The sequence below is a fragment of the Antrostomus carolinensis genome, unplaced genomic scaffold, assembly GCF_000700745.2.
Source record: "Antrostomus carolinensis isolate BGI_N321 unplaced genomic scaffold, ASM70074v2 scaffold23785, whole genome shotgun sequence".
Taxonomy (NCBI): domain Eukaryota; kingdom Metazoa; phylum Chordata; class Aves; order Caprimulgiformes; family Caprimulgidae; genus Antrostomus; species Antrostomus carolinensis.
In genome coordinates this window covers 33,124-43,530 of record NW_010318751.1, presented here as the reverse complement: position 1 = coordinate 43,530, position 10,407 = coordinate 33,124, and the positions used below count along the sequence as shown (strand labels likewise).

The 10,407-nt window shown below is 43.5% G+C and overlaps 1 protein-coding gene across 1 annotated transcript in view; it reads left to right on the top strand.

The window, feature by feature from the left end:
* Positions 1 to 969: 969 nt before the first annotated feature.
* LOC104525783 (uncharacterized) overlaps positions 970 to 10,407 on the top strand; it is a gene marked incomplete at its 3' end in the record, with an annotated part of 40,168 nt that continues 30,730 nt past the window's right edge. The window contains exon 1 of the mRNA XM_010169035.1: positions 970 to 2,636. Coding sequence (XP_010167337.1) covers positions 999 to 2,636 — 1,638 coding nt within the window. The remainder of the gene's footprint in view (positions 2,637 to 10,407) is intronic.

Sequence of the window (10,407 nt, the reverse complement as noted above, 5' to 3'; positions counted from 1 at the left end):
GCAGAGAGAGCCGCCGTGTAGTGACCCTTTTCTTTAAAGATGGTGCCAGCTTCGGACTGGACATCCCTGGCGTTGTGTAGCATGGTGGTACAAGCACCTGCCTGTCCATGGCCGGCCGTCCCCACACAGCTTTCCCAAGCACCCACACTCAGCTCGAGGAGATCCCAGTCACAGACACTCCAGTCACTTCCAAATTCAGGTTTTCATCACACTGTCACAACAGCACAGGTCAGCTTCTGGCTTCATGCACTTCTGAATCCTGTTTTCTTTGGCTAGGGAAAAACACTGTGCTGAGCACTTGGTACAACTCTTTGGTTTACCTGCTAGGGCACACAAGACAGCCGAGTGTCATGCAGCCTTCCAACAGCAGCAAGTGAAGGGAAAAATATGTATGTTTTCCTCTTCTTTGCCTACTGTTTGAGGATTGGGTAGCACTTGTTTTTTTTGATGAAAACTTCTCATGTGTCTTGGGGCTCAGTGCTGAGCTCTGTGAGGAAGGAAGACTGGGTTGCTGTTGAGGATTTCTCTCTCTAAGTGTTCATGTGGATTATATTTAGTGTTGTAAGGTAGGTGTGGTAGTCATACTGAATTTATTAGCTTTTTAAGTAAGCATTAGAGAAACAAGTATTTAAATTATTCTGGTCTCTTAAATTGCTAATGAATGCAATTACAGTTTGAGGGAATGATGAATGTTTTCACCACTGCAGCATGCCTTTGTTCTGTAAAAAAGAACTTCATTTCATGCATACCTTTATTTCCTACACTAGAGCTCAAACTTCTTTTAGTTGGGGCTTTGTAAGGAAATTTCTGAAACGATTGCTTTTGTTTTTCTGATGCAGGCAGTGCAGCCTGAGGAGCACAGCTCACCCAGTCGGTGTGAAAGCAAGGCAAACCAAGGTGCAGCAGATGACGGAGAGGTGGCGAGGCCAGCTGGTGGGGACAGCAGTGTCACTTTGAGCTACCCCAGCCTCCATCTCCGTGCGTACAGCATCGAGAGCATGACAACGTTTCCGAATGGCTGTGGAAATGGCACCACCGTTACTTGTATAGTTATGGATAATAAAGAGCCCCAAAACCAGACAGCCTGTGTTGGTCATAATGGGGGATACAGCACCAGCAACAGTCATGAGGAGGAAATTCAAGAGGATAAGCTCAGCCCTTCCAAAGTCATGCGCTTTTTCACCACCCCTCGGAAACGGGCTAATTCCGGCTCTGACAGGCCTCGTTCTCTGGTTTTGATGGGCAACTCGTCCACATGGAATGCTTTGTCTTCCATCAGAAAAATGGGATCATTCAAGAAGTTGAAATCTTCAGTTCTGCAAGGAATTCAAACAAGGGAATGCTCAGACATCTTAAATGAGAACGGTGTAGGCAAACATGGTTCAAACGGGGCAGTGGTGAGAGTTCAGACTAACAGGTATTCCTATTCAGGGCCTCTGCATGATTTCCAGAACGCAGTGGATGGTTTAGCTTCTGACTGCTCTGATGCAGATGAGAGTGACGAGTCTTTCCTGAGGAATACTCACCGCTCACGCAGCATCAGGCGGGCTTATGGTGCTGGCCGCATAAACTTGTTAGACACAGATAAAATTCAGAGTCATCACAACTGTACGAGGCCAACATCACCTGTCATCACAGAGCCAAAGATCTGTGAAATTTTGGTGAAAGACTCTGAAAACAACAGGATCATTTATCGGAGAAGCAAAAGTTCAGATAATTTGAACTTTCTGAAAAAAAGCTCATTCAAAAGGAAGTCCACCTCAAACCTCACAGACCTCAAGACTGCAAATGAAAAACAGATGCCAACAGGGTCTGTGAATGTTACTTCTACTGACTTGGACAAAACTGGTGGGAACCCTGAGAGGAGATCCAAGCGATGGAGGAGCCCTATCAGGGCAAAGGATTTCGACCGAGTTTTGAAACTTGTCAGTAACGTTACAGATGTTGCATGGAAGAAGGATGGCCCTAAGAGTGCCGCTCCTTCTCCCAGTGAGCAGTCCCAGAGGACAAGGTCAAACAGCAGGCTGCACGATGACTACTCCCGCAGGGTTTCCAGCAGCACGGATCTTGACAGAAAGAGATGCACCTCCCCGGTATCTAGTCTGGACTCTTCCTTGCCGGGAACACCATGTCTGCAGAGCCCCACAGTTCCTCAGGATAAAGAGGCTGAAATGAATGTAACTGTTGCTGAAGACAAAAGCCTTAGGACGTCATCAGATGTCCTAGACTCTGATAGCTTATCACCAACGTTCAATGACATTAGTCCATTTTCCAATGAAGTGTTTTATTTGGATTCAGATGAACCAAAAGCTACCCAGCAGTTTACATATGAAGCTGAAAACCCTCATGTTCCAGTCAGGCCAACTACTCCAAAGCCTCAGAGTCCTACTGCAGAGAAGGCCAAGTGCAATATGAATTTCCGATGCCCAAACCATCACAGCACATTGTCACTGAGCTCATCGGAGAGCGAGGAGAGAGTCGAGGTACCGGGGCTGAAGCTGGGAAGGAATCCTGTTTGCTTCCAGGACTCGGTGCAAACTGTCTACTATGATGATGGAAATGAGGACAGTGGCATAAGCAGCCACTCTCAGCTGAGCCTCAACTTTGCCTCTGGTGCTGAAGAGAAAAAGGAAGAGGTAAGAAAGAAAGCAAAATCCTTTATAAGCTGTATATATGTATCTATCAGGTTTTGTCTTTATTAATGCAAAACAATGTAAACAATGCAAAATAATCTGAATACTAATGGCTATTGCAGCTTGTTATTGCTAAAATATGCTGACAGCATTTACTTCCTTTAATATATTCTCTTTGGATGCTAACGTCAAATTATTTTTTCTTTGTGCATTAATATCAAAGAAAGTTTTGGCAGCAAAGCTCTTCGTGTACGTTTTGAAGGGCAGCTTGTTGCACCCTGCAGATACTTTGTCATGTGGTCTTTGTCAGATTGTACCAGCTGAAGCAGGGTCTGACTGTTTCCTTCCAAGCTGAAAGGTCTCTAAAGAGTCTGTATATTTTGAAGTAGTGTTGATTCAATGTAAAACACTTTGCCTGTGAAAGCCTTGCAGAACATGGTAATATTTGTAGAGCAGCGTGGCGTGAAAGATACAGTATAGAGGCTGAAGCATTGAGTTGTATCCAGTGTTTTCACTGTGCAGCGATGGCCATGCTGAGGGTAAACTCTTTGGTTATGTATTTGGCTGCATATTTCAAACAGCAGTATTTTAGATGCTGGGCTGAGTGTGTTGCTACTAATGTTTTGGTGAAGACGCCAGCATTTCACTGCACCTCATGCATGATTTCATACTCCCTGTAGATGGCCAGATAGATGTATTGCAGCACCTCTGAGGTAAGTTCACGTAATAGCCCTGTGCCCTTACCTAAAGCACCGTGTGAGGCAGCACTGGGGCAGTGTTGGTGCAGAGCTGTCAGACATATCTTGCACCTGTTTGAGATGGTGTGACTCACCTCAGCCCCAGCAATAGCATGAATTTGAACTACTTGGGGTGAGACAGCAGAGAAAGGTTTGCTACTCACTGGGAAAAATACACTGGGGCAAAAATCCCTCTGGATCTGTATGAATATGGGAACCATTTACAAAATAAATCTGACATATCTTTTGAGCCATCTCAGTTTGACTAAAACTATCTTATACTTTAGGTATAAGATATTCAAAGGCAGTTGTTGCAGCTGCACAAACTTCAACCTTTCATGCTGTAAAGTCTTGTGTCTGTGAAACCATCTTGCTTTTAAAAGCCTGGCATGGTTTTTGCAAACCAACTGTAAATGGTTAGAGAGTTTATCAATATTGTCCTTCTGGTGGAGAAAAGTTTGTTTACTGTAGTGCTTGCAGCTATGGTTAAGATTGGAAAAATAAAGACAGTGTGTACAAATATTGGGGCTCTGAGTTTATTCCTCTTCTGGAGTCCCAGAGTTGCCACAGCCATCTATCTTTTCCAAAACTCTCACTTAAAAGCGTGTGCAAGGAGGTGCTTTCACACAGCCAGAAGAGGCGAGAGCCCTGGTGTGGGTATATGTCAGTTGTATTTCTCTGGAATAAAATGGAAGTAGAATTAATGCTACTCATCTACCATCTAGTGGTGATCTGTGATCATGACCCAAGAGAAATTCAGCTTGTCCCTCCCCTTGGCTCCTGAAAAACCAGCATAGTGTTTAAATGAATGTGTACATTGTGTGGATAAAAGTTACTGCAGTTTTAGTTTTAACACCACATTCTGTTATTATGTAGCATGCAATTTGAATTTTCTCTTTATATTATATTTTAGGTTAATTGTGAGTGCCCTTTAGTGCTCGCTTCACTTGTGTCAAATATGAGTGTGCACTGGTGGCAGCTCTGGCTTTGTGTAGTGGGCAGGCAGTGGTGTGGGATGGAGCCCTGCAGGAGGTGAAGGAAGTGGTGGCCAGGGGATGGCCTCCTTGGCTACTAGGACAGCACTGAGGAGCTGTAGCCCCCTCCGTCTGCTGTGAGCACTGCCTGGAGCCCTCTTGGTATGGCAAAACAACTGTGGCCACCCAAATGGTGCAGCTGCATCCAGACCTCTCTTCTCATCCAAAAAAGCAAAGTTCTTTGAGGTGGTATCTGTGGATGGAAGCTGTGCAGGACAGGGTTTACTTCTCTCTTAACTATGCAAGGGGTGTAAACTGTCTTCTCTTTTTTTCCACGCCTGCTCCTCATCCCATACACGACCCTAAAGCCGTGGCCCACAGAGTGACTACAAAACAGGGGGAGTGGTATGGTTTCTCCCTGCCACTTCTTTGAAGGGTTTCATTGCTTATTTCCTGCTCCTTTCCAGCACGCTTCCAACAGCATGGAGGTAGCTTGGTACCAAAGATACTTATGCCAGGTTATTTTTTAATTGGAGTTTATTCAGCCCGCAGGCACTTTTATGAATGCCGCATATTCACACAATGAGGTCATTGGGGTTTGAACTTTTGACTACAATTCATTTTTAACTCTACCTTACACCTCTGTGTTGCAGAACTGTACCCACCCAGCAAGTTGTTCCTGAGACAGTCAAGCACTTGGTTCATTCTCATTGATTATTTGAGATGTAATGCTGAGCCATGCAGATGCCAAATTTTTAAGACTTTGTCTGAACCTTAAATACAGTGTGTTGATGGGCAAATCTGCACTGTTTCCATGTTTTGTGCATCTTATTTTCTGTATGGATTTAATGTAAAAGCCAGTATGTATTCCAGTACAGCCACTAAAATCTCTGTGGCTTGGAGACATACTTCAGTACAAAGCTTACAGGGTGCTAAGCAGTCAGGCTCAGACGTGCTCTCCTTTCAGGACTGGCTGCCATAACTGGAAGCAAATCTAGTTTATTCCCTTTCCTACTCATCTAGTAGATCAGTTGGCAAATGAATTCTGTGGAACTTGGTCCATCTCTATATTTTCACAAATGTGGAGACTAAACATTTCTACCTTGTGTTTCCCTGATGCTGTAAAGTTGATTTTGCAGTATTCACACAAGGGCGTCTGTCCACTTACCTGAACTGATGTTTTGGGGATCTTTTTCTTATGTGATTCAGTCTTGAGATTCCATCACTTTGTTGGTTTCACCAAAATGCCAGATTTGGACTGTAGCAGTGGAGGTGATTGGCATTCTCAGTTGTTGGTCCTGCCAGAGGTTGCTTCCCAGGGAAGAGCTAATTAAGCGCAGCGTGGATCCATGCCTCAGCACTTCTTAAGCTACAGAGGTGCGAGTCACCACAGCTCATCTGTGGCAGCCCCTGCTTTCCCAGTCTCTATTTCATGCCACTGTCACATGTTCAATATGTTGCTTTTAAATAGCATCAGGAGATTATTAAATACAAGTTTGTATTTGGACTGTTTTGCATAGTCCTAACTTCCCTGAAGAGCCCCATGTCACTGTAAATAACAAAAACTTAAACCCTTTGCTTTGGACTGGCATTTTCAGACATTTCACTTAGTCTTTCATAGAGCACCTGCTATTTAAGTTGCCTTGCTGGCATCTGGCTTCACAGCACACCAGACTTTTTATTACTTAAATACCTTATCTGCATGACTATAAGTGAATGATAAATTCACTTATAAGAGGTAACTCTGCTGTAATTAGGGTTGAGTCACATTTTGTTTGCAGACTGTATTTTAAGTGCTCTAAGACCTGTCTGTTGACGCATTAATGTTTGTGCCATGCGAAAATCAATGGTCCCAACTAACCCACACGGTGCCATCCTCCAGCACTCAGCTGCTGGCAGGGTTGAGCTGGTCTCTCCTGTACAGGTCTTTGGGCTCTGAATATTGAGCACAGATGGCTGAATTTTGGGGGACAGGTTATGGAGGAGAAGAGGTAGAAGAGCTGTATGTGTGGGCATACACAGAGGATTCAGCTCTGTCCTCACTGTTCATCCTCTTGTTTTCTTGCTTCCAAATGTGTCCTCACAATGAAGAACCAAGGGGTGGTGTTTGGATGTGGTCATGTTCAATATGCACAAGGAGCATGCAGCAACCAGGAGCTGAGGATGGGCATCCTTGGTACCCACTGCAAGCTGCTGAGTGCTGTGGGGCTGGCATGAGCACACCTGCTTGGAATGAGCTGGTTTCAGCTCTCTGAGCTCTTTCTGGATTTGTTCATCTCCAGTTTATCCACATGCAGTTTAGAGTGTGGTTTAATCTGTATAACTGAAAATGTGCTAAACTGTGAAGGATGATTAGATAGGGCAAATAAAGGTGAGAACTTCTTAAGGTAGGTTTACTCCTATGGGGAGTGTAAGGACCCAGACTGCAGTGGCACTCTGGTCTTGCTGGCCACAGGGCCTGGGGATGGAGCAGCAGAGCACCGTGACAGGCTCACAGCAGCATCTCTGATAGCAAACTGAGGTTGCAGTTAGACTGAGCTGCTCTGCACAAGTCAGGATACGTTCACACTATGTCTCCACCCTTCACAGTTGCTCAAAAAGTGACTTTCCAGAGCTAAACCAGAAACCACTGTGCGTAGCTACAAACCCAAACTGCAGAACTGATTACTGGCATGATGCAGAAGGGAGCCCTCGAAGGACACATGTATCTTCCCCTTGCAGCAAGGACTCTTCCAACTCACTGCAGCAGAGCTGTCTGCTGTTCAGTACAGCCTGTAATCATTTCTTGCTCTATCCTCTAGTAGAAAGAAGGAAAACAAGGCAGTGGTGGCAGTAATCTGAATTCTGGATCAGGTTAAATTTTAGACCGAGTAACTGCAGTGCTGAATACTGGCAGAGTAATCCAGAGGTTGTTGCCATCCCTGAGAAAGGGTCTGTGGATGCTGAAAGGGAGAGTTCTGACTCCACTGCAGGTAGGCTGGGGCAAGCTGCTCCCTTTCCATATTGCATATGTGCTCCTCTGCCTTTCCAGAGTGTCTGATATTTGAGTCTGCTGTAGCTCTCTTCTGACACCTCAGTAATATCCAGGCACTGCTCACCCTGGGATCATGAGTAATAGTACTCCGGAGACTGGAACAGCACTTCTGGCCATGTAATTTGTTTTTTGCATTGGGTATGGTGTTGAGTTGTCAGCACTGAAAATCTGTCTTGAAGCTAGGAGGTTGCAATGTCTAAATTGAGCACAAGCAGCTGCAGAGTTTCCTCTTGAGCCACCTGCATTTCCCCTTTCTTAGCATCCGGAGGCTGCTGTGCTGCTCATGGCACTGGGATGCTGATCAGGATGCTGTGGCAGGGGAGGCTGGGACGCTGATCTGCTGTGGCAGGGTGGGAGGCTGGCCAAGTGCTTTAGAGACTGAGCATGGCAGCTTCAGCTTTTCCTACTTCGAGCTTAACCACAGCAGCCTCGCCCTTACTCCACGCTCTAGGAAGTAATAGTTTGCAGACACAGAGTTGTCCAAGGCAGCTCCACCCCACGCAAGCTGGAGTTTGTGACTGCTGCTGGGACCTGCTGGTGGCTAGGATTGGGCTTGGGTTTGGGCTTGGGCGGGGATGATGAGGCTTTGCTCTGGAAGGGTGGAGAGAGAGGAAACCAGAGGACTTCTGCCTGGAGAAGCACTGAAGAGACACAAAGGACTATGGCTTTTTATGTTTTGCTTTGTCAGCATAAAATTCCACTTTCAACCTGTAGTTTTCATCTGGCTTTTAAGGTTTGCCAGCAGATGTGACAAAGACAGCCTGGAAAAAGTTGCTTGTTTTGCCAAATAAAAGGAAAATGTTTTTTTTTTTAGTCCTGTCACTTGATCTGGGATGTTCTGAGTCAATTTAGAAATTACTTAGAGATTTATTTAGGAATTATTAATGCCTATATGTCTTCTAAAAAGAGGCAGAGGATATGAATACTCCTTTACTACACACTATGTGCTTGCTGTTCCAGTTCAGATACTGCAGTAAAGAAGGGACAGTGATAGAGCATCCCTCAGCCATCCCCAACTATCAGTCACAGGAAAACGAGCAGAAACAGTTTTCTGGTTTTAGCATGCTTGCATCTTTATATGACTGATGAGATTATTTCTGCAAAGAAAATACATTTCCCTGCAAACTCTCCTATGCCAGTCGGAAATGTTAGCTGATTTGATTTTGGAAATGAGTTAGAGGAGAGGACGAAGGAAATCCTTGAGGCTGAAGAACAGATTTGAGAGTCATGAGATCCGCTTGTCATTTCCAGTTCAGCCCTATGCTTCCTCTGTGACTTACATGATTTAACTGCTTTGTGTCTGCTCCTTATCTGTGAAATGTGGATATTACGAAGGTGAACTCTCTAATCTTGGTGAGGCATGTTGCTGAGAGGGAAAGCATTATGCTTGTTGATTACGATAAGCAGGCTTTCAAGGATCAGGTTAAATGAAGCAAACCTGCATTAAAAACGCCTTAGAAATACGTGGCCAAATTTTGTTTGTGGTTGTATCTATATAGCCTGATCTTTTAATGTGGTTTTATGGGTGTATTTTTCAGTTGAAACACCACAATTGCTTTGGTGTCAACAAATCCCATGAGCAGAATTACATATTTTTTTTTCCAGTTTCTAAAACTTCCAAAATGAGTGTTTTACCACAGTAGTTTGTGTTGCTAATGGGGATTGATTTTACCATATTGCAAGGCAGAGTAATGTAATTTTACTTTATGACAATGCATAGTTTTTCCATTCTAGGAGCTCATACTGGTACAGTGCAGTGATATTCCTTTAGGGGGTCCCCTTTGGAAGCAGTGATCTTCAAATTTTTAAAATGTGGGTCCACCCAATTTTGGGGTAAGGGAGAGGGAAGAAAAGGCAGATTATCACAAGCAGCTAAAACTTATACTAAATTTTAAGACAATTGTATTACTTTGATTTCTTCTGCTTTCTTTGTTTGTATAGATGTAAATGCGTATGTTCTTGAACAGGTTTTTGCAGTTGTTTCACAGATCGTATTCTCCTGTCTTTTGACCACAGGTCGAATAGCACTGTGTGTTCTAGGAATAGATAACCAATGCATTCATTTGGGGTCTTCTCAAAGGCTAAGTAAACAGAAAAGATGCTAGTGGCAGGTTAGGCACAGGCAGGTAAAGAAAAAGGATATAGCACAATTTGCATTAAATTAGAAAGTAATAGATTAAAATTTTCCTCCTGTAAGGGCATTGGACTGGCTTAATAATTCTGGTTAGTTTGTGCCAGAAGATACAAACATGGACTGAACGGACGCTTTCTTGTACAGTAAAAGCAATAATTTCCATGGTAACTATTGCTATGATGGTATCACTGTTGGAAATTGTCAGCCTGTTGATTCAACAGGGAATCACGGAGCTCTCATAAAACTTCAGGACCTTTTTATAAAATCTGGAAAGAAAGCAATAAATATATTTCCTCTGGGAGGCTGTATTGTATCCAGGGTCTCATAATCTCTGTGTTTGTCACAACAGTTTGCAAATAAAAATATCGATCATGTCCGTGAAACATAAAACAAGCTTTTGACCCCAATTAGTAGTGATGATAAATGGACTTCTACTAATGCTCCCACATGGCTAGTTAGCAACAAGAAAAAGTGCAAAGGTTGCCTTTTATCATGTACCTGGGTGGAGACACATTATCCGAGCTTTTACTCTGTTAAGTGAAGGTGATAAAATAATTTATGACCACTAGGTCGTGATCATTTGGTCCTTTATAGTTTTTCTAGCTTATATGAATTGAAAAATCAAGTCTAATATTACTACTGAGTTGCTAGCATTTGGCAGTTAATGTGTTATACAGAAATATCAGCTAACTAATAGTAACCAGTTATAATACTGGCATATAGCTGTCATTGCTAGCATAAAAAGTTTGTACATTTTTATATAGACTCCTAAATGCACACAGAAATGTGTACTCATGATCAAAACACAGAGATACCTACATGAAATAGCACAAATGCTGTGATTTTTCCCTAGAAATAGTCCAGTTCCTGCTTTTAGGCCTTGTCATTTACAAAG